The sequence below is a fragment of the Dipteris shenzhenensis genome, chromosome 13 (genome assembly GCF_047967505.1).
Source record: "Dipteris shenzhenensis isolate YYH24624 ecotype China chromosome 13, Dip_SZ_1.0, whole genome shotgun sequence".
In the NCBI taxonomy this organism is placed as follows: Eukaryota; Viridiplantae; Streptophyta; class Polypodiopsida; order Gleicheniales; family Dipteridaceae; genus Dipteris; species Dipteris shenzhenensis.
In genome coordinates, this window is record NC_141608.1 from 50,410,600 (window position 1) to 50,434,429 (window position 23,830).

The 23,830-nt window shown below is 41.1% G+C and overlaps 1 protein-coding gene across 1 annotated transcript; it reads right to left on the reverse strand.

The window, feature by feature from the left end:
• Positions 1 to 20,143: 20,143 nt before the first annotated feature.
• On the reverse strand, positions 20,144 to 22,835 carry LOC147895537 (putative cinnamyl alcohol dehydrogenase 7/8). The gene is made up of 6 exons (XM_087383588.1): positions 22,136 to 22,835; positions 21,891 to 22,004; positions 21,563 to 21,790; positions 21,076 to 21,361; positions 20,839 to 20,992; positions 20,144 to 20,732 (listed from the first exon to the last, which is right to left on the reverse strand). Exons 1-6 carry the CDS (start codon positions 22,237 to 22,239, stop codon positions 20,530 to 20,532), a joined length of 1,089 nt encoding a protein of 362 aa, XP_087239714.1. The 5' UTR covers positions 22,240 to 22,835; the 3' UTR covers positions 20,144 to 20,529.
• Between the last annotated feature and the right edge of the window lie 995 nt (positions 22,836 to 23,830).

A 23,830-nucleotide genomic window follows, 5' to 3' on the forward strand; every position in this document is an offset into this window, starting at 1 on the left:
CAATTTCTATGTTTTTTCAAAGCACAAGTAGTGGTCCTTCCTTTCCCAACAAAAGAGTCACAAGCCCAATCATTTGGTACTATAAACAAATTCATCAGATCATTGATTAGATGTCATGATTTTTGGTATGGATTTTGATGGATTTGTTACTTTCTTCATACTTAAACTTCCAAGTGATACCAAGGAAATGAAACACATTGTTAACATTTCCACGAGGACAATGTAAAATAGTTTTACACATCTTTGTTGTAGAGAAGTAACCAATGGAAATCATCTCAAACGCATGTATCATCATCATATGTCCTAGTACATGCTCTAGACTGGTGTTCACCTTGTTAATCAAATCAATAAAAACAAACATTATTATATGTTCAAAGTGTCATAATAACTCTCAATATACATAAATATTGATAGACAAAGTTATAGATGTCATATTCTCCCATGAATGGGTATGATCCATCAAAGCTTTTGTAATTGACTTTGCCTAGGTTGTGAATGGACAATAATAAAGCTCCAAACAAACCAGAGTTGAAACAAAGTTGGTTTATGTTCCTTGAAAGTAGGTGCCAATGGCATCAATTTGTTTGTATCCAAGAGCACTAGAATACACCACCATCATTTTAGATCATGCCAAACATGCACATATAAGAGCAAATAAGAAGAGGTTCAAATAGTGATACTAAAAGCCATGATCAAACATTTATTGCTAAAGGGAAAAGGATTTCATAGAGAAAAGGGCAAAATTTTAAATAGATTCAATAATCAATCTAGAGCAAACTTATCACAAAATGTTGATAAATATTCCTATCAATCTTTATAATCTTTCTCACATTATCATAATCAATATCAAGATCCTTCCATTTAGAGAGGGACATCTCTCTCTCTCTCTCTCTCTCTCTCTCTCTCTCTCTCTCTCTCTCTCTCTCTCTCTCTCTCTCTCTCTCTCGTACACATCCATATGCATGAATATCTTATCTTGATCATCTCTCACACTTATCACATGTATAATCTTAGGAGCAAGCTGATCCCAATATGTGTCATGAGTAGTTTGATGAACCAAGCTTTACAAAACACTTGCAAGGTCGCTAGCAAGAGTTACCAAATGTGTGCTATAGACCAGCACACAATCATCTCAACAAAATCAATTGATTAAGGTAGCAGATTTAATGACCGATCACAAATTGGAAGAGCAGTTTTGATGGCAGAAGAAAGATCACAAAATCCTATTTGGATGCATTTCAATCATGCCATATCATAGATCGAAGGATGCCCCTATGGAGACAATCCTGTGTTCAGATGTAGGATCATTCAATCACTATTGCCGTGTATAATTTCGCCCTATATAAAGAACAAAATGGAAAGAAAAGGGTGATGGAAATGCCCAAAGGAGTAGACAAATACCCAAATGGTACCAACTCACATGGAGCCACACTGATTCGTGTTTCTACACGGAAAGGGCATTGTTTGTCATATGAAACATCAAAAAATCCTTAAAAACATAGATGATGTTGTTGTAGTTGCAAAATCCCAAAGATAGAAGAGGAGGTGGAAGTTATTGTGTGAACGAGCTTGTGGGCATGAAGGGGAGATGGCAGAACTATCATGCAAAACTACCATACACCTTGATCTTAGAAACTTTGTGGCTTGTGAATGATCCCTCACCTCAATTCTTTCCTTAGTGCTTTGATGTTTGTTCTACTCAAGCTTCCAATCAATCTTATCAGCTTTCACCCTCCACCCATGTATCCTCCACTTCCTTGCCATAGCCACAAATATCTGCATAGCCCTCATGAACAGAGTTCCTCCCACCCTGTACTTACAAGTATAGAGAATTATAACCAATCAAATCATCTTCTAGAAGAAGAAACTAAGTACACGCAAAGGGGCAACACCTTGTAGTCAGGGAAGGGCGAATGTTCTAAAGCACATCTTGACTAGAGAAAGGGCCTTATCCTCCATGCTCTCCCTTTTGTTGCCTCCCACTCTTATAGTAAATTAATTTCATACATGGGCCATACATACATACATTAATTTATTTATTTATTCACACATTTAAATTATTTTTAATAATTTAAATTATAATAAATTAAGTAAATAATTAAGAAAAAAATAAGTCTTTTTATGTAACTATTAATGAGAGTTTACAAGTGTAAACTCTATCCCGTTAAATTTTATGATTTTGATTTTATTTCCTTCACAAAACTCTGAAGAATTACTTGTTTTTATGTTTTTATGTTTTTATGTCAACCATCTACTTATTTTGTTATATTCGTCATTTGTAATTGCACAAGCAGATACAACAACATTCCAACTTTGCTTCTTATTACCTCCAACAAGGGTACTGAAATATGCTGCAACTACTGCCTTGGAGAACTTGGTTTATTTTCATCTTCCTTGTAGCATATTCCATATCTATCAATGGCTCTATCTTCTTTGACTTTCTTAAGACAATACTATGCTTCATTATCTTATCTTATATTACTCAAATGTTGTCCTCAGATAGTCCCTCCAAGTAGCAAAATAAGGTTCCACAAATAGGAGTTGTATGTGGTGCTTGCCAGACCTTTGCAAAGTTCTCTCTCTCTTTGATCACATCTTTTGCTTTTTGGTCTTCTTTCACTAGCTCAATCTTCCCCAATCTATTAGGTAGTTGGCCAGCTATGCACATTTTTGCAATTGTCATCCACTTTTCGAAGATATCTTCTAAGGACGTGATCATGTGGATGTCGTGTTTAAATGTAAGCTTGTCATGGCTCATCTTTGTCATCTTGATGAATTCTGTCATCATCACATGGTAGAGTTATTGAGAAGTATTGATGCATTAGAATATGTAAAGTAAAACATAAATATAAGCACCTCCCATAGATCACTATGATCACGTCCTTTTGTTGGCCTGGCTGGTTTTTTGAAAGCTTCCCACTAGCCTAGCATGTGCCAGCTGGTCTAAGTATGGGGACCTTCTCATAGTTTTAGTGTAAGAAAACAATACAACGTCTGTGCTCAATAGATAACAAGATCTCGTATGCAAGAGAGAAAAGCAGATTTTATGGAGAATCGAAAATTTGATTATTGTAAAACTGATACAATAGATGGCGCTGCCTCCCAGCCATGTGCTCCTATGTGAGAAGCTTTGATGACATGCTGGAAACAGTAGAGGACGGAGGCTAGATGCTGAGGAATCAAGGTTGCTATAGCTAGTGATAAATATGGGCTTCACGGGCTTACTCTTATATAGCCACTAGTCGTAGTCGGTTAGACCCAATTGGGAGACCGACCCAGTCAGCCCAAAACAGCCGACTGGAGGTCGGTCCCAAAATAGGCCATAGACCACATGTTAGAACCATGGCGTAGAATAGAGCAACTAACCTATGGTCGCCATTCAACCTAGAGCCATTCGGGATCTCATCTGGGGCTCCAAACGAGCCCCATACCCTGAGAGTGGGCTGCCCCGGGAAATGCTCCATCTACCCTCAGTGCGGTCAGTCATGGGATGCCTTCCCACACTTGCATGTAGCCTAGTTGGTAGTGTGCCAACTTTATCTCAAGTCGTCCAGCCATCAGGCCACACATGGCCCCCATCTGGTGTCCAAACCAGGACCTACCGGATAATCAAGCTACTCAAAGGCCTTCTTCTCATATGGGGGGCTTACAAGTAGAGTGAGCTAGTTCCTGCGTAGTTACACGAGAGTGGAGCATTAATATCTAACACCCCCCCTCAATGTCCACCCATAAGTGAACTACTTTTTTAGCCCAATGCCAAGTCAATGAAGATGCCTCTCCAACAAGTCTCTTCCAAGAGCCTTCGTGAAGATGTCCACAGTATTCTCTGTAGTTGGATAGTACAAGTCGACCTCTCCATCCATGATGAGCTCATGTACAAAGTGATATTGAATATCAATGTGTTTTGTACGAGCGTGGTACACAAGGTTCTTGGTAATTGCCATGCAACTCTGATTATCACATGATAACTGTGTAGGCTTGTTTTGCACTGCACCCATGTCCCCTAAAATGCTTCTCAACCACACTGCCTCACAAGAAACAAAACATGCTGATTTGTATTCAGCCTCGGTAGAAGAAAGAGCAACTGTGCGTTGCTTCTTGCTGACCCATGACACATCTCTAGATCCTAGTGAGAAGCAGTAACCTGTCACTGATCTCCTACTATCCATGTCTCCTGCCCAATCCGAGTCACAGAATCCGGTCAAGGTGTTGCCCTTAGTATAGGTGATGCCATAATCAAGTGTGCCTTTGATTTATTTTAGCACCTGCATCCTTGTCCTCCAATGGTTCTCCCGGGGCTTATTGGAAAACCTGCTTAGTACACCAGTCACAAAGCTGATGTCCGATTGTGTGCACAAGTAAATCAAACTACCCACAAGCCTTCTGTACTTCACTTCATCCACCAGTGGTGATCAATCCTCGTTTGAGAGCTTCACGTCAACCTCCATAGGGGTGCCAACTGTCTTGCACTCAGCCATGCCAAATGCCTTTAGTATCTCTCTAACATACGCTGTGAGATAAAGATCTATCTTGGCTCTTGCCAAACTTCAATCCCCAAATAGAAATGCATCAGTCCGAGGTCTGTCATTTCAAACTCTCTTCCTAGCAACTACTTTGTCTGCGAGATCTTTTCTTCATGGTTCCCTGTTATGACAAGGTCGTCCACATAAAGGACCATGATCATACACGTGCCTCCTTCTCTATAGATATACAAATTTGCATCAGATGGGCTCCTCCTGAACCCGTTTTGCAAAAAGTAGGCATCAATCCATTGGTACCATGCTCGTGGGGCCTATTTCAGCCCGTAAAGTGCCTTCTTTAGTTTACAGACTTTACCTTCTAAACGAGGGATCACAAAACCTGGTGGTTGTTTCACATATACCTCCTCCTTAAGATCTTCATTCAAAAAGGCAGATTTTACATCCATCTAAAACATGGGACAACTTTCCTGTGCCGCTAAAACCAAAACACTACGAATTGTGGTTAGTTGAGCTGTGGGAGCAAAAGTATCTTAATAATCAAAACCATGTACCTGTGCGAATCCTTTTGCCATGAGCCGAGCCTTGTACATATCCGATGTGCCTTGGAATTGTACTTGGTCTTGTACACCCACTTGTTGGTGCCGATTACCTTGCATTTTGGTGGTCGATCCACAAGGTCCCAAGTGTTGTTCTTCATTATGGAGCCATACTCCGACTGCATAGCCTCCATCCACCTATCATCACCCTGTGCCTCTTCAAGACACTTGGGTTCTTCAGTATGGATCACCTCTGTCATCAAAGCATAGTTGACCAAGTGTTTCTTCGAAGTGCCCTTCTTTGCTCCCCTAATCTCTTGGACCAGTGGTGTTTGGATGATTCCTCCTCAAATGGCTGGAGGTTCTCTACCATCCAAAAGCTGCTTTACCCACTTTGGGAATGGTCGTTGCCGTTGTGGTTTTGCAAGCTCTTCTTCCTCTGCTTTACCCATCAAAGTGTAGTTGATTAAAGCGCCCTTCTTTGCTCCTCTAATCTCTTGGACCGGCGGTGCTTGGATGGTTCCTCCTCAATAGCTAGAGGTTCTATGCCATCCAAAAGCTGCTTTACCCACTTCGGGAATGCCCGTTGCCATTGTGGTTCTGCAGGCTCTTCTTCCTCTTCTTTAACTTGAATCCTCCCAAGCATCGTTGGGGGAGTTCGGTCTGTTGTTGGTGGTTGTACTGAATGGATACCCTGGTCCTGGTTGTCTGGGAAGGAAGCATTCTCTTCTAATTGATGCAGCTATTCTGAGAAGACCACATCGCAACTTACTATTACCTTCTTAGTAATAGGATTATAGAGATGGTAACCCTTCGCCTCTTCACTGTAGCCTAAGAATATACCCTTCCGGCTCTTCGGTTCCCATTTGGTCCTATTAGCATCAGGGACATGCACAAAACAGTCACATCCAAAAACTCTGAAATGTGCAACTGAAGGTTTCTTACCAGAAGTGGAGTCATCCTATTCACAGCCTTCGTGTAGCTACAATTCAGAATGTGAACTGCCATGTTACATGCTTCAGCCCAGAAAGTTTTTGGCAAATCTTTCCTTTCATCATACTCCTGCCCATTTCCCAAATGACACGCATCTTGCGCTCTGCTACTCCATTTTGCTATGATGTATGTGGCAGGGGTTTTTGCCTCTTGATCTCGTGACTTTTGCAGTAACTTTTGAATTCACTTGATGTGAACTCTCTACCTCTATCTGATCTCAACTTCTTCACCTTCCTCCCCATTTCTTTCTCGACCATTACATAACATTCTTTGAACTTACTAAAAGCCTCATCTTTAGTCTTCAGGAAGTATATCCATGTCCTTCCACTGTAGTCATCGATCAGTGTCATAAAGTAGTAGGAACCACCCAAAGCTTCCGTCTCAATCTTTCTGCAAAGATCCATGTGAATGAGCTCTAGAGGAGCCTTTGCCCTGCTGGCCTCTTTAGGAAAGGGCTGCCGATGCTGCTTGCCCATCATGCAAGCTTCACATACATCAGGAAGATCTGTAATTTCTAGTAGGTCTGCAATTATTCCACTTTTATGCATCATCTTTAAAGAACTAAGGTTTAGATGACCAAACCTCTCATGCCACAGCTTAGTGTTGCTCACATCGGCTCGAGCACTGAAAGCTGAGAGTTCGTAGATGTTGTTGTGTCGTGTACCTTTACCAATGACCTTCCCTTGAAGATCCAAAATATGTGTGCGACACCTGTTTTACAACTCCATCTGACTTGAGAGCAATCGCACCTTTTCCTTTTGTTGGACATTTTGCATCATTGCCAACTCCTACTAGGATGTCATTCCCTACCGGATGTAGAGAGGTATACCAATCCTTCCGACTGGTCATGTGGCGCGATGCACCACTGTTAATAATCCAAGGTTCATGCGCAGGTACATGAACTGGCTCTGTGCAAATCTCCTCAATTGCTACAAACAGCTCTATTGGTACTGCCTGTGCACTGTTGCTGGACTCTTTCTTTACTCCATTCTTCTCATTTGCAATCTTCTTCCGGCACTCATTCTGCTTGTGCCCTGCCTTGTTGCAAAAGAAGCACTTGATCTTCTTCTTTCTCTTTTTATCATCAGAAGAAGGTGGGTTACCATAGTCCTTACCCTTACCTTTCTTTGATCCAGCCAAGAAAGTCGAATCTTCTCCAGTCCTCCTCTTTTGATGCATCTCCTCCTCTAGAAGCATTGCGTTGAAATCCTCAAAGTTGAGAGGCGGATTTTTGTTCTGCATATTTAGGGCCGTAACAAGACTGTCGTACTTTGGTGGGAGAATCCGTATGCACCGTCGTGCTAGATTCTCGCTGGTGATGGTGATGCCAATCGCAGTCATCTGATCGCGCAGATTCTTCACCCTAGTGATGAACTTCTTTGCTATTTCAGACTCAGACAATTTCTCATTCGTGAGTTGAGTCTCCAGATTCTGAATCCATGTCTGATTCATGGTCTCATACTGATTTTTCAAGACTATCCATGCCTCCTCCGCTATGGTGACATGTTGATTTAATGCCATGATAGAATCACTTACACTGCAGATAATAGAACACAGTGCATCTGCATTTCTTCTTGTCCACGCGAGAATCTCATCTGCAGTTGGTACTATCTGTTGTCCTACATTGGCTGGTGGATTCAATCTCACAACCGGCTTCACGTCCACCCTAGTAGTAGTATCCCAAAGCTCATATGCACTTAGGATGGTCTTCATCTTGAACTTCCAGAGTGGATAGTTAGTGCCATCCAGCTTTTCGCTTTCGTCGAACGATGGGATTCGTAGTCTTGCAGGCTGGGCCATCTCTCTCAATCTGCTTGCAAAAACACACTACTAAATCTTCTTGCTAGAGCCCAAGCTCTGATACCATGTAAGAAAACAATACAACGTCTGTGCTCAACAGATAATAGGATCTCGTATGCAAGAGAGAAAAGCAGATAGTATGGAGAATCAAAAATTTGATTACTGTAAAACTAATACAATAGATGGCGCTGCCTCCCAGCCATGCACTCTTGTGTGAGAAGCTTCGATGGCATGCTGGAAACAGTAGAGGACGGAGGCTGGATGCTAAGGAATCAGGGTTGCTGTAGCCAGTGATACATATGGGCTTCACGGGCTTGCTTTTATATAGCCACTAGTCATAGTTGGTTAGACCCAATTGGGAGACCGACCCAGTCGGCCCAAAATGGTCCGGTCGGCCACCGACCACACGTTAGAAACATGGCGTAGAATAGAGCAACTACCTTATGGTTGCCGTTCGGCCCAGAGCCATCTGGGTTCATCTGGGGCTCCAAACGAGCCTCGCAACCCGAGAGTGGGCTGCCTTGGGAAATGCTCCGTCTACCCTCAGTGCGGTCAGTCATGGGATGCCTTCCCACACTTACATGTAGCCTAGTTGGCAGTGTGTCGACTCTATCTGAAGTCGTCCATGTTGGAACATTGAAAGGGAAGCAAAGAGTGGACACAAACTCAGAATACTTGCTTATGGAATGAAGAAAAGAGAGGTCCTTAAGTAGGCACCTCATACAAGCTCATTGACATCACTGATGACCTCAAAGCTCCACAATCATCTCCTCAATCTGCTCCTAGATTCTCTCAATCATCCTATGTGGCTTTTCCACCACCTAACTGTGCTTGTGGGCACCTAACTGTGCCTCTAGCACTCACACATAGAAACATAAGGTGTGCCTGAGGCATACACCTTGAGATATCCCAACAAACCCCCCCTCAAGGGAATGCCTCAGGCTATGTCAAGGATACATCTAGTCTCATAGTTTCTCATGCCATCTCATGGTGGTCAAGGATTAATCTATGGCTAGGTTCTCATGCTAGCAAGGGTTCCCTTGGGTGTAAGGTAAACAAAAGGGATACAAAAAGACCTTCCAATGGTTATCTCCCCTGCATGTACATGCACACAATGTCTGCAGGAGGTACCATGGAACAAAACATACACATGGCCTACATCATAAGGTGACCAGAGGTGTTTACAAAACACACAAAACACAATAGTTTATTTTCATTCATTTTGGAGACTATCCAGGCTGAGTACCTTGACATAAAAAGAGAGATCTGGAGCATACATAGAGATGTGTTTAAAATGCATAATCTTCAAAGGGTGCCTCATCTTGTGGAGGCTCATTCACTGTAAGTAGATTTGCATTTTTTGTCTTTGCTTTGGCTCTACAAAACTTCTCACTATGGTTGTTTTTGCCACAGTGCTTGCAAGGATTAACTTTGAAGCAGTCCTTTGAAAGGTGATTTGTCTTTCCACAGTGATTGCAAGGAGTATACTTGCCCTTCTGGAATTTCATAACATAAGTAGTGTCATTGCCTTTCCTTAGCTCCATATGCCTTTCTTCTTCTTGGAGAGCAGAGATAATGCCTTCAAGGTTAGGATTGGGAAGATTCTTCAAAGTGCTAACAATGTGATCAAAACTTTCAGGCATACTCTTAAGTAACACTGCCATAGCATCATCAGGGGTGATAGGAGGGTTGATAGAAGCTAATTGAGTCATAAGACTCCGCATATAGTTGACATGAGCAGCTAAAGTAGTATCACTTGCCATCTTTAATTCAAAGAAAGAGATTTTAAGTGATAGTTTAGAGATGTGAGAGCTTGCACCAAAAATCATGTCTAGCTTCTGCCAAGCTTCCGAAGGAGACTCCAAGTCAGAGATATGATGTATGTAATCATCACCCAAAGCTAAAGCAATTATACCATATGCTTTTTCTTCTCTTGTTGGATCCCTTGCCGGTCGTGTCGGAGTTGAAGATTGTCCAGCATTGGAGGCCGTAGAAGAAGCGGTAGGAGTAGGTTTGACAAGTCCCCATAAGTTCTCCCGCATCAATGCAAATTTCACCTTCATTTGCCATGTATGGAAGCCCTTTCCATTGAACTTCTCAAGATTATATATGGTAGCCATGAGAGGGTCTAACCCAGATATTGGGCAGTGTCTATCTCTCTTACAAGGCAAAAATAACTGAAAGACTTCCAAAGTATGAGCACTTGATGTAGCAAATAATAGTGACTAGATTTCAAACAATGATGCTTCTTTTTACATGCTTCATAGAAGTGGATGAAATAAACACTTTCCAATCAAAAACAAGTCTAGCAAGTCAAAACAAAACTGAAGCAACACTTATAGTGAAGTTATTGAAAACTTCAAAAGACTAGAAATGCTAGAGTAGCATTTTATGTAGCATCATTTTCAAAAGCTTGTCAAAACTGTCAAAACTAGAGAGCTGAACTTGGAGGGCTCATAGCTCACTCTTCAAAGAAAAAAAAAGGGGGCTTTCTGAGGCAAAAGAAAGCTAGTATACCACAGTAGATCCTCTGGGAAGAAGAGGCGAAAATATGCGTCAGGTCACCTTCTCCTTCTTCAACAAAGTCGACTGGTTTTTCTCTGTTTTCTCCTTCAATATGCAGCCATTGCTGCTCAGATTTCAGCACAAGATAGCTCTAGGTATGGAGAAGCTTGCCCTGAAAGGAATTAGACAAAGACGAAGCAGGCACAGAGAAAACCCAGCAAGAAGATTCGACGAACTTCGTACAATGGCGACCAGCAGAGCTTGTAATTCTTCAATTCGTTGCAGCCCGAAATTCACCCCAACAAGAGGGATCTCCAGCTGGAAGGGCGTGGGAAATGGGTGAGAATCGGAGGAGAACAAGCTCAAGCAAATTTTTGGAAGAAGAGGGAGAGATGGTGAAGAAGAAGAAGAGGAAGAAGATGATGATGTGGCAAAAATGGGCTCAAGGGGGATCAAATGGCTCTGATACCATGTTGGAACACTGAAAGGGAAGTAAAGAGTGGACACAAACTCAGAATACTTGCTTATGGAATGAAGAAAAGAGAGGTCCTTAAGTAGGCACCTCATACAAGCTCATTGACATCACTGATGACCTCAAAGCTCCACAATCATCTCCTCAATCTGGTCCTAGATTCTCTCAATCATCCTATGTGGCTTTTCCACCACCTAACTGTGCTTGTGGGCACCTAACTGTGCCTCTAGCACTCACACATAGAAACATAAGGTGTGCCATACAGCTTGAGATATCCCAACAGTCCAGCCATCAGGCCACACATGGCCCCCATCTGGTGTCCAAACCAAGACCTATCGGATAATTGAGCTACTCAAATGCCTTCTCTCCTCATATGGGGGGCTTACAAGTAGAGTGAGCTGGTTCCTGCGTAGTTACACGAGAGTGGAGCATTGATATCTAACATTTAGCTTGTACTTCTACCTAAGAATCGCCTTCCATTTTGGTACGTGCTCGATGCGCTCACTGGTACTCACCTAGAGATTAATACCCTAGAGTCATTAGCACTCATTGTTGCAAAACAGTGCTTGATTTCCGCTCCTGCTATCCGTGCTCGATACTCGATGACCACGTACTACTTGGCCTTGTTGACCCAGGTTCAACATCTCGCCTCAATTATTCTTGCCCATGTCCTCATAGACTAGCAAGGACTAGGCATTGCTCAAAGGTGGATTCTTGTAGATTGAATCCTTGGATTCTTCATTGATTGTACAAGTAGTGGGCAGATCGGTGGTTCAGAAGGCCCAACTTGATCTATAGGTGGTGGTCGAGGAGGGGAATGCACTAGTTCAAAATGGCACCCCCTTGGTGGCCAACGATAGACATTGGAGAGGTCTACCAGTGGTCGCTCGAGTTTGGCAAGCCAATCCATGAACCAGGCCTCAGCAAATGGGTCCTCAAATAGGAAGTTGATGCCGAGGAGTACCATTGCACTTGGCTGACACGTTTCTGCCACTTAATCCCCAATTCCTTACAGAGATGGATGTTATCATGCATGGACTGCACTTCTGTTACATGGTTTCTGATTAGGTGCTCAAGTTCCCATAAAAGCTTGTCATAGTAGACGGGTTGCTCGGTCATAGTACGCTTAGGTAGCTATCAAACTCGTGCAAGAATCAACCTATTCTCGACTTTGAAGATATTGTGTTGCCACTTAGCATGCTCTTCCATAAAATGGTTGAAGTCTTGGATGGCCTTGTCGTAGACTGAGATAACTGGTTGGATGGGCTCCACAAATGTCTTGGTGCATAGAGGGTATAGTAAACACCTCATCTCTTGTTGACCTATTGATAAACCCTGTAGCGGATAGGCATCTTCTCCCTACCTAAAATACACACTGTAAAACATTCGTTGCAGCTACAGTCAAACAAAATTGATAGGTCATCTTCAGGCCTTCATCTTTTGATTTTTTTATGAGATAGCCCTGTGAAGATGAGTAACTTCCCTCCTCAAAGAATGTATCACATCGTTTATCACCTGCCATATTCTTAGGGTCAAACTTCATTTGGAACACCCTCTGTAGAAGCTCTGAAGAAGTAATCCTAACATGTGTGTCATTGATGAGACGAGAATGTGATCATTCTCATCATATGAATCTAGGATCTCCTTAGCTAGCTCCTTGTCATAGACATCCTTCCAGGGTAGCTGAGCAAACTTGAGAATCCAATTCACCACAAGAATACCAGTGAGAACATGATTAGAGAAGTCTTCAATGGGGTGCAGAGGAGAAATGCAAGAGCTGCGCTTCCACTAAACTTCTTCTTCCATTTTTCCATTGGCATTGCCATGCACTTACGTTGTCACTTGCTGCCTCAGGCTCATTACTCTTAGATCTTTTTCTTACTGTGCATCCAACTTTTTTCTTACGATATGCAAGCTTCATAGTGAGAGCGTGTCTTCTCGATTACAGCTTGGGCTTCCTTTCCTCCTCTAAATTATTTATGGAGGGTACTTGGTGGTCTTGCACAACACAAGCTTGATTGATGCTATCGCTGCTGTTGGTGTGCTAAGATCGCTCGGTGGAATTCGTGTTTTAAGGCTTTGGAGCTTGCTCTCTCAACTAGCCTGCACATTGCGACCTTGTGAGCTTAGGCTACTTGTTGTGGAAGCACCGGTTTTAATTTCTTGCCTTGGCTCTTAGCTGGTCTACATCGCCCTTTCTATGTGACTTCGCATTGCTGCTATTGCTTGGCAACTTTATTAGCTCTTTACTTAAACAAGGTCACTCCTCCCTCCTCTTGTAGCTTTGTCGCCTACAGCTCTTTACGGGGTTGTTCATTCTTTTGACTTACCGGCCTACTCCAATGCTCTAGCGTCCTCTCTTAGCCTTTTTTTATTTGTCCACATGCTCTGATTGGATCTCTGTCTGAGCATGCCTATTGATCGCTCCTCCCCTGGTCCATTTGGTTGCCTTCCTAGGCATTCTTTCTCCTAGCAACCACTTTGCGTGTTCCTAGTTCACGTGCTCTAGTGATAAGGTCTCTCTTTTTCGATGTTGGTACTTCTTTTAGACGACTGTTTTCTTTTACTGCATGTAGCATCTCCTCATTGCTTATATATGTATATATGTGTGTGTGTGTGTAAATATTTATCATCATCTCAATCCTTTACCCCTCTTTGTAAGTAACCTTATATATTTTTATATATATGTAGAACAAGAGTTAAGTAACCCCAAGTTTACATTTTAAATTTTTAGCCCTTAGATTTTTAGGCTTTCTATTTCTACCCCTCTAGGCTATAATTAAATTAGGCCCATCCCATGTATAACCCCTTCATTGTAGGAATTTAATTTCTTGTTTCTAATTCCTTCTTATTTTTCTCAAATTTCCATCTTATTTTTTCCCCTTTTTTCCTTTAGTGGTTTCCTTCTTTAATTTTTTTCTTAAAACCTCTAATATATTAAAAAGTTTGTCTTCATTTGTTGACTCCCTTTGAAAATTAGTCTTCATTTATTCTCTCTTAGGAGTTTATTCAATTATTCCTTTTCATTTAATTATTAAAATATATTTAGGTAATTAGTTATCTATATTTTCTTTAGTTCCAATATTATTTTTTCATTAAGTAACAAAAAGCTCACTGGTTTAGGAAGATTTATCTTTTTCTCTTTAGTCATTTTTTCATGACCATGAGTTTTTTAGTTGCTTCATAAGCACGGGATAGTAAGACAAATAAAGCCTTGAAGCCCTAAATTGTTTTCCAATTTGTTTAAAATTATTGTCCTTAATCCTGGGTGTGGAATACCCCCATATGATTTTTTATTTTTATTTTTATTTTTATTTTTTAAAAATATATTTTCCTCAAGGGTGTGGATGAGCACTCTTTCCTTCTTTCACTATTCTTGCTTTCATTTTTTAATGTGCTATAATCCCAAATTTTAAGAAAATATGGGTGTGGATAAACCACCTCACTTTTTCAACAACTTATGTATCCTTTGTTAGGATGCATTAACCCCCTTATTTTTATGCTTTGAATTGTGATGTTTCAAAATCCTATTTGGTGTCTTGGTCTTTGTTATAAGTGATAACAAGCTGGGGTGCACATGCATTACTTGTCTTCCTTCACAAATCTATATTATTCTAACACCTAGTTTTGTTTGGATGGTGACAGGTAAGTGGACCTTGACCTTGGAGCCTGGACTACCTGATGGATTCGGCACTTTTGTACTGATTATTTGCTTAAATTTGCAAACTAAATTTAAAGAAATTCTATTGCTAATCCTATTGCTAAGGTCCTTACCAAAAAATGTTTGGATTCTAATATTGTCAAATGTTATGTCAATTTTTTTTTCATTTGCAACTTTTTATAATTATCCAAATGATTGAATTAATTGTATGGTTCATTTATTGATGGGATTATTAAATCTACACACACACACACACACACACACACGTGCACATACTTTTTATTCATTCCCCCCTTTACATTTACTTTACATTTTTCCCTCCCCCCCCCTCTTTTCCCCTATTGTCCCATAATTCCCCCTAATTTCCCCCCTTTTTCTCGTCTCGATCTCTGTGCACCCGTACCTCTTGATTCCCTCATTAACAACCTCTAGCCCTGCCATGGACTCCTAGGTCCCGTATTCTTTTTTTCATCTCTCGCTTAATTATTAAACCAACCCCCCCCTCCCCCCCTTTCTTCTTCTCCTTCTTCCTATTTATCCCTTGCCCCTCTCCTTTTAGTTTAATCTCTCTCTCCTTATATATATTTTTCTCTTCTCATTGTATATTAAATGCCACATTACCTTCCCCACTTAGCTAGATTGTTTATTTTAAATTTCCCTTTCTTTTTACGTTATTTCCCCTCATAGTTAGGTTTTTAAAACCCCTTACGTTACTCTTCTTTCACTTCTGATTAATCTATGGTTAATTTTTTTTTCCATTAGTCTCTTTAAAAATATTTTTTCTATGGTTTCTTATATGACTCCGCCTTGCTTACATTTATTCCTCTTAGATTACAACTTCAGATTATCACCTCCTTTACTTTTTATAAAATTAAAAAAAAACCCTTTTTTCCACTAAAATTCATTATTTTTTCTCCTTAATCTTTAGACTGTTCATGCTTACCTTGTTCCCAGTATTTCTACTAAATGTGCATTAAACTTCCTTTTTTACAATGGTTCACTACTTTCACTCCTTAAGCTTGATAAGCGTATGGCTTAGCATTAATTTTATTGTGACTGCGATAACAAGGGAGGGGTGTTGATGACTCTTGTCTTCCCAACAAAAGTTGAAACTGGCTCTTACTATTTTGCTTGTTGGATGGTGGCAGGTAGGAAGACTCCCCTCTTCAATAAAAGTGATGCTGCCAACGACTTATCAAAGCTCTACTGCTCACATTTCCTCTTTTAGAAAAAACTGTTCATCCTTTAATGATGCTACTTCATTTTTTGTGGATGTTTATTTCAAAGTTTATCTATTAAACATTTCTCTTTCCTACTCCAAATTTTTCTACTCTTCACTATGGAAAGGGGTGTTGTAAATGTCTTCCACACACACACACACACACACACACACACACACACACATATCTATCCAACTTGTACTACTTCACATACACACAAACACACATGTGCATACATAAGTTTTTTTATGCCTCAAAAATCTTCACTGGTGAGACATGGGACATCATTACAAACACATAATGTACTTCTTGATTCCTTTATTGACCGTGTCTAATATTCTTGTTGGAATTATACACTTGTGCCAATCCTACATGTTATAGTGTCCTTTGAAAACTTCTAATCTATTCCTCATGAAAATTTAAATACTTCTTTTCATAATTGGGGATTAAACCTAAAACACATGTAAATTCTCCCCCCAAACCGCCTTCCCCCCCCCTGCTGCCCCCCTCCCTCCCTTCTTCTGCTCTGATCATGGTTCTACAATACCTCAAGATACCCCCATGGATTTATGAATGGAACCTTTGTGGTTCTATGGTTTCTAGTGTGCATAGGTTTGAACCATAGATTTGTAAGGATAGACTAGATACTGGTATGGAGGTCCTCATTGGCTTATGAAACAAGGCATGTGGAGGTCCTTAATGTGAAGGAGGTGCTGCCTACTTCAAAAGTGCTCCTACTCCGTGTAATGACACATTATGACCCTTGCTCTTCCTTGCATCTTGCACATCCACTCCTCCACGCCCTTTTCTCTTCATCGACCATGGCCTCTCCTTAGGTATATGCCCCTCTGCTAGTGCTTCAATTGCTCTGATCTTTTTGCGTTGGATCACATTTTCCCTACACTTTGTGGGCTTTTCTTTTCGTACTTGTTCTACGTAATAGTTCGATTGTAGCTTGTTCTTGCTATACTGCTACGACGCCATGTGTATTGGCCTTCTGGTGACTCCCTTGCTCTCATGCTAGCTCATCCCCTATCACCGTACTTGACTAATAGATAATTTACGCTGGTGCTCGTCATAGTTTGCTTCTGTCTGGTTGCCGTTTTCCACTGGCTTTGGCTACAATTCCACACAACTTGTGTAGCCCCTTTCACCCATGTTTGCATGCAAGTATAGGAGTTGCATGGAGCTCCTCCCTTGCACATTCCTCTTGAGGGCAGTCTACTATGGTAAGAACCCAAAAGAGAAAAGTAGGAAATCACAATTACCACAGATCCCATATAGAAGAATGTAACTGGGAAGTCATGAACGCTCCCTTTATGAAGCTATTACCAAGAGTTTGAACAAACTCTCACAGGATATAATCCTAGTGTAATCGCAAAACCACCCCCTCCATACCAGTATCTAGTCTATCCATACAAATCTATGGTTCAAACCTATGCACACTAGAAACCATAGAACCACAAAGATTCCATTCATAAATCCACGGGGGTATCTTGAGGTATTGTAGAACCATGATCAGAGTGGAAGAAGGGAGGGAGAGGGGAGGGGTGGTTTGGGGGGAGAATTTACATGCGTTTTGGGTTTAATCCCCAATTATGAAAATAAGTATTTAAATTCTCACGAGGAATAGATTAGGAGTTTAGACACTATAACACGTAGGACTGACACAAGTGTATAATTCCAACAAGAATATTAGAGATGGTCAATAAAGGAATCAAGAAGTACATAATGTGTTTGTAATGATGTCCCATGTCTCACCAGTGAAGATTTTTGAGGCATAAAAAAACTTGTGTGCATATGTGTGTTTGTGTGTATGTGAAGTAGTACAAGTTGGATAGATGTGTGTGTGTGTGTGTGTGTGTGTGTGTGTGTGTGTTGTGTGTAATCAAACAATTCTTGCTTAAGATTAGCTTTGGAGTGTTTCATGCATACTCCAAACAATGTCTCTAGTATGTGCTAATTCTCTGATGCCATGACCTTGATATCAAGATGGTGGAAGAACTTAGGTCCTAGAACTCATCCCATGTAGCCAATAGCCTTCTCATTCTTTGTCTCCCATGCATTCTTCTTTGCTTCCGATGCATTACCCTTGGGTTTCTTGTAAATATTTGCTACAATTACCCATAACCCTTTTTGCATGAACAATATTCTTGTAGCAAGTTGCCAAGACACGAAATTCTTGCCATTGAAAATCACAAGAACTCCTCCGTTCTTATTCTTCTTTGTTATATCCATCACCAAGACCTAAAGGGATTCAATAGAACATGAAAACACGCTTCAGCACAAGCACATCCAATGATGTTTTTTCCTTCGTGGGACCTCTACTTCTCAGGCTTTTAAGCTTTTGAGACACAACTATAATTCGGTTATCAGTATGGCTAGACCACCTCGACATATGCTAGGATTTTTTAATCCTCACCCATACCTTAACTCTCAGGACTTGGATGTCACTCTAATACCAACAGTTGGCAATCAATGATGCAAGCTGACTTAGTGGTGAATTGACCACCATATAAAATGATAGATACCACACATGAAATGATAGACAAGGAAAACGACTTCTATTTATTCGACTCAAAACTCACACAGTATGGACTGAAGACTCAAGACATTGTTACTCACCCATATTGGGTTTGTTGTAGCTAATTACAAGACCATGCAGTAGAGCCACAAAGGCTTACAAGGCTTGCACTCACAAGAGTGACACCAAAAACCAAACCTCATAGCCATTAAGGCTCAACTATATCTCCTTAGGTCTACATACCTTGTTGGAGCTTACACATCGCCTAAAACACACACGCATAATCAGAGAGAATCACTGCAACCATGGAAGAGCCAGTAACCACCATGACCATCGACGTCCATCAAGAGTCACCTTCCACTCCAGCTAAGATGCAGCACCATCGACTCTCATGGAGAGCTCACAAACCGATCGGGGAGAAGATATCTTGAAGGTGACAAGAGGTCACCACTATAGAATCACGTAGAAGGTTGCATGCTATTCTGCCACATGTCAAGTTTCCTTTTTGGCCCCTTCATCAACCTTAGAGTTGATTAGCTCCCCATGAGGATGTACTGACAATAAACCTCTTTCTACAAAATCTTTGGTGTGATTTCGAGAAATTGAAATATGACATTGGCAACTTTGAACAGGACTATATAGCAGATTATCTCTAACTTTTGTAATTTAGGATGGAATCTTTTGTTGAAGACTAGTCATAAATATTGTACTATACTTTGCAATACTAATGTCAATATGTAACTTGATTTCTACTTCGACACTGTGCTAAAATATGAGTAAAAAATTTTGTATGTTAAAATTCAGTCGAAGAAAAATTTTCGTCGATGAAAATTTCAACTTGTCGCATTGGAAATTTTTTATTTCGATGAGATTGGGGATTCCAAAATCCAGCAGAATTCTGAAATCCCAAATTTCAATTATGAAACAAAAATTCGTCGACGAAATTTAGGATTCTTGAATTTAGCGAGATTCTGGAATCCCAAATTTCATCAACAGGAAACATTTCCGGAGATGGAAGAAGAAAATCTGGCGAAAATTTTTCGTCAACGAATGTTTTACGTGCCAAAATTTTTTGCCTTCTAATGGAATGAAATTTTCATTCATTCATGTTTGAAAATTTTCTTTTTTTGGATGAAAAGCTTACTTTATTAACAAAGTGGATTTGAGAATCTATATTTACCTCATTTATAAATACAACAACTGTTTTCATCTTCACGATTCATCTTTAGATCAAAATAAAGTAACCCACTAAATTGTACTACTCACAATCGTCTAATATTCGACCGTTTAGATATTTGATTTTCTTTCTATATGTCTCAAAATACTTTCTTTCAATAAGCCTCTTCTTTGGCTATGAACTACATATACCTGCTTATCTTAACACTAAATATATGCTCTAATCCAATGATTGGGATGAACTTTAATGATTGGGGTGAAGTTTTCATAGAAAAAAAAACACATTTTTATAATTCTAAGTAAATAATGTATTATACTTTACTTAGACATGCATAAATTATTAATAGTTTCAAACAAGATTAGATTATATCATTGATCTTGTTTTTTTCAATTTGTCATTTGACGTGAAAAGTAAAAACCTGTTCATCTTTAAATTAGCAAGATGTACATTTTTTAAAAGAAGTTTGAAACTATGCTTATTTTGTAAAAGTTATAAAAATAGTTCTCATAATATCTCCAAAAGATTATAAAATTGATCAATATTTAAGACTAGTGAACAATTATAATAGCTTGTTACAAACGATAAGTCATGACTCGTCGTCGTTTTTCATGGCTTGCTGTTTACTTTACTTTGATGAACACATGAAAATAGAGCTAAAGTAGAGGGCACCCAATTAGAAGAAGGTTGTTTTTCCCACCAATTAGAAGAAGGTTGTTTTCCTCCAAATTTTAAATGTCCAAGTCTTCGTATTTAGATAAAGGGTTGCTTACATTAATTTAAGACTCTCCCTTTTTGAGTCCAAAGCTCCTTTAATGGAATGCTAAATATAAAAGTTCCATGTATATACATTCACATAATTAGACAAGGTACTTATTTAGGGGGCTTTCTTAACCCATCCAATTCCATTGCAATGAGTGCATTAATATAGTGTGTTGGGGTCCTAAAGCTATGGAGCCCTTTCTAGCATTCTTACCCACTCGCGTTAAAAGAATTAAGATATGGATCCCTTACTAAAAAACTTAAAATCCTTTTAGGCTGCCTACCGTAACGACCTACTCATACAAAGACAAAATTGAGACATATTTGCCTTGAGGAAAGTTTGTTATTCCGAAGTTGGATGTTTTCGAGCACATATACTCGGTATGATTATGTCATAACAATTAAGTAGTAGTGAAGCTGCTGCCCACATCCACTACGAAGCGGTACCTCACATCGTTTCTCTCGAGCCTTTGCATGGCCTCGTTGATGGAGCTCATGGGAACCATCTCGATCATGCACCTCACCTCCCTCTCGGCCGAGAATTCCAACATCTCCTCCGTCTCCTTCATCCCCCCGATGAAACTCCCCCCGATCGATCGCCTGCCTGCATCATACCAATTCCATGAACACACACACCACATCAGAAATGCAGAGCTCTAGACGATATTGAGCCAGCAACTCGAGCCAGATGGTGGGGAGAAGAATTATACCTAGGATTAAGAAGGACGTGATGAACTGAAGAGGGGCAGGCACGACACCCAGTACCACAATCTTGCCGTTCATCCTTAGCAGAGAGAGGTATGGTTCCAGCGGATGAGCAGCAGGAACAGTATCTAAGATGTAATCCAACGTCTGCTCAGCTGCCTGCAGTGCAGCAACGCGAGAATAATTTGAAGAAGAGTCCAAATCCGCAGCAAAGCAGATGGAAATTGAGGAGTGGTGATCACCTTCATCTGGGCTTGGTTGGAGCTGAGGAGGAACGCATCGGCGCCCAAGACATCGAGGGCCTCTGCGTGTTTGTTGGGCGAGGAGCTGATGACGGTAACGTGCAGACCGAAGGCCTTGGCGAACTTGACGGCCATGTGGCCGACGCCCCCAAGCCCTACCACTCCACATCTCTTGCCCGCTTCCGTCATGCCAAAGAACTTCATGGGGCTGTAAACTGTGATCCCTGCGCACAGCAAAGGGGCAGCCGCATCCAGAGGAAGGCTCTCCGGAATGTGAACCACAAACCTGCCATATCCCATCCAATCCCATGTACCAAGTACATCAGTTCCCAATGGAATAGTCAATCAATTCTACAGTTGCCTTTTTACACCTCAATCACACTTTCTAATCGAATACCTACAATTTTGTTCCTTGAATCAATCTACACTTTCTATTCGCAAGTGGGTACTCCTCTAATCGAATCGAATAGCCGGTAGTTCACCATACTTTTCGTTCACCACCATGTAATTTGCAAATCCCCCGTAGGTCGGTCGCCCATCGTAGTAGACATCGTTGTAGCTCCACTTCCTCTCATTGCAGTACTGCTCCATCTCTTGATTGCACGCATCGCAGGCACCGCACGCCCCCACTATGCACCCCACTCCCACCCGATCTCCTTCCTTGAACTGCTGCACCTTCTTTCCGACCTCCACTGCCACGCCTGCAACCTCGTGCCTGAGAAAGTACAGCATTCCAATTTGTAATTTTAGCGGATTTGTGCTCCAATTTCCTCTCGTCATGAGATCAAGCACTCCCAGGCCATGGTCTTTCTTACCCCGGCACCATCGGGTAGTGAGACATGCCGTAATCATCGTGGAGCTGGTGTAGGTCTGTGTGACAAACCCCGCAGTAGAGGACCTTGATCAAGACATCCTCTGGGCCTGTTTCTCTGACAGAGCCGAAATTAATGATCAGCTTCAGCATTTCTCTGGCGATGCACAAACACAACATCGGAGAGAATTCTAACAAGATCGTTGCAAGTTATTTGAATCGATCAAGGGAAATTCGACGGAAACACACCTTAGCGTGTACTCGAAACGTTCCAAGATGCCGGACTTATCTTTGGCTGCCCATCCCACAGCAGTGATGCCGGCCAGTTTTGCGCATTCCTCCAAGCTACCCATTCTTATATTACTAGAGGTGAGAAATGGCGTGCTTAGATTTGCAAGACAGCACTGAGACAGAACTGGGTAGGTGCGCACACCGAACAAGTACTTAGGTCTCCACAATCACTCAGGGACATACTGCAACAAGGTCCGGCTCATTTGGCACTTCCGCTAAACTGTGCATTCACAGAGTACGCACAGATTCCTCTGAGCTTTGCACACACAGAGTAACATACGCGTAATACAACAAACCCCGCAACAAACACAGGCGGGCTCTCGTCCTCTAAGCTATGCACACAGGGGCAAACATACGCATTACATACCACAGACTCTGACTGACTCTCTTCCTGTAAGCTATGTGGTGTGATCTGTGCAACTGGCACAAGAATTAAATAGGCGATCGACAAGCGGATGAGGATTTCCAAGCCCGAGGCTCTAAATCGCAACAAGACCGCTTCAATTCCGAACGCCCTTGCACCTACTCTGAACTACCATGGACAGTGAGGTTGCAGCAACGACAAAGATCTGTCAACAGGGGATGGTGGCACGAACACCTCACGATGACCGAGAGCGACCGAGGCTGAAAAAGCACAGCCACCGCCAAACCGCACTAAGAAAAGAGCTAGTGCGTGGGTCTGAAATCTGTTTTACACTCCAGATCAGGGCTCACAAGTTTCTCCATTATCCTGTCGGACATTTGACAAATCAAATTTTGGTATAGCTTGGCGTCACCCTGACGGCTTCTCCTGCAATATTTTTTCTCACACCCTTGAGATGGTTGTGCAGCTACTCCACCTCCTTGATCCATGAAGCCGCACCCACCTCACCCACCTTTGCTCAGGCTACCCATGGAGCTATGGGACTTTTCACCAATCTAGAAAATGTTGAAAAACAGGGAATTCCATCCTCTTTATCTAAGAAATTTTAATTCCATATTATAGTGCTATCCACTAAATGTGACTTTTTATATGGAGAACTAGATTTGCAGCAAGCATCCTTTTTGTCGTGGAGCGGGTAACTACTAAGTTGAAATTGAACTTGAATTCTAGCATTTTATCAAACTTTTTAAAGGAAAAAAACGAATGAGTAAAAATATGAACATGAGACACGATACAGGGTCCATTAGGACCTGATCCTCCCTGCAAATGTCAGGGGTGGTGATTTATTATTGACTCGGCGATGTCATATTGATTGTGCGATTTGGGAGTTGAATCCCAACAAATACATGAATAAGGCAATGCTTACAAGAGCTCATAAACTGATCCTCATTGGAGTCTATACAATATTGTCACATGGACTACAATCATATGAATAAAGGTGTCGATATTTTTCGATCTTGCATCCATCTTGGCTTTTCTTGTTGCCTCGCATAAAGAACATGCATAAAAAAAGAGGAATGTTGCAAGAATTTAGATCGAAAACAAGCAATTTTGATTGGATGAGCAATTGAAAATATTTGTATGATAATATATAATATATAATTATTATAACCACATATAGTGTGGGCGGGGAGACGGTGTGATTCCTTTCCTAAAGAGTTATAATCCAAGGGAATGGGCCCTTCCCTAAGCGTCAAGAATATAAATGTCGAGAATATAAGCATTGAGAA

Coding starts and splice junctions, on each gene's coding strand:
- LOC147895537 (XM_087383588.1), bottom strand. CDS start 22,239: ATGGGTAGCTTGGAGGAATGCGCAAAACTGGCCGGCATCACTGCTGTG. Junction 21,791..21,890: donor CACTACCCGATGGTGCCGGG/GTAAGAAAGACC, acceptor GTACTTTCTCAG/GCACGAGGTTGCAGGCGTGG. Junction 20,733..20,838: donor CACGTCCTTCTTAATCCTAG/GTATAATTCTTC, acceptor GGTATGATGCAG/GCAGGCGATCGATCGGGGGG.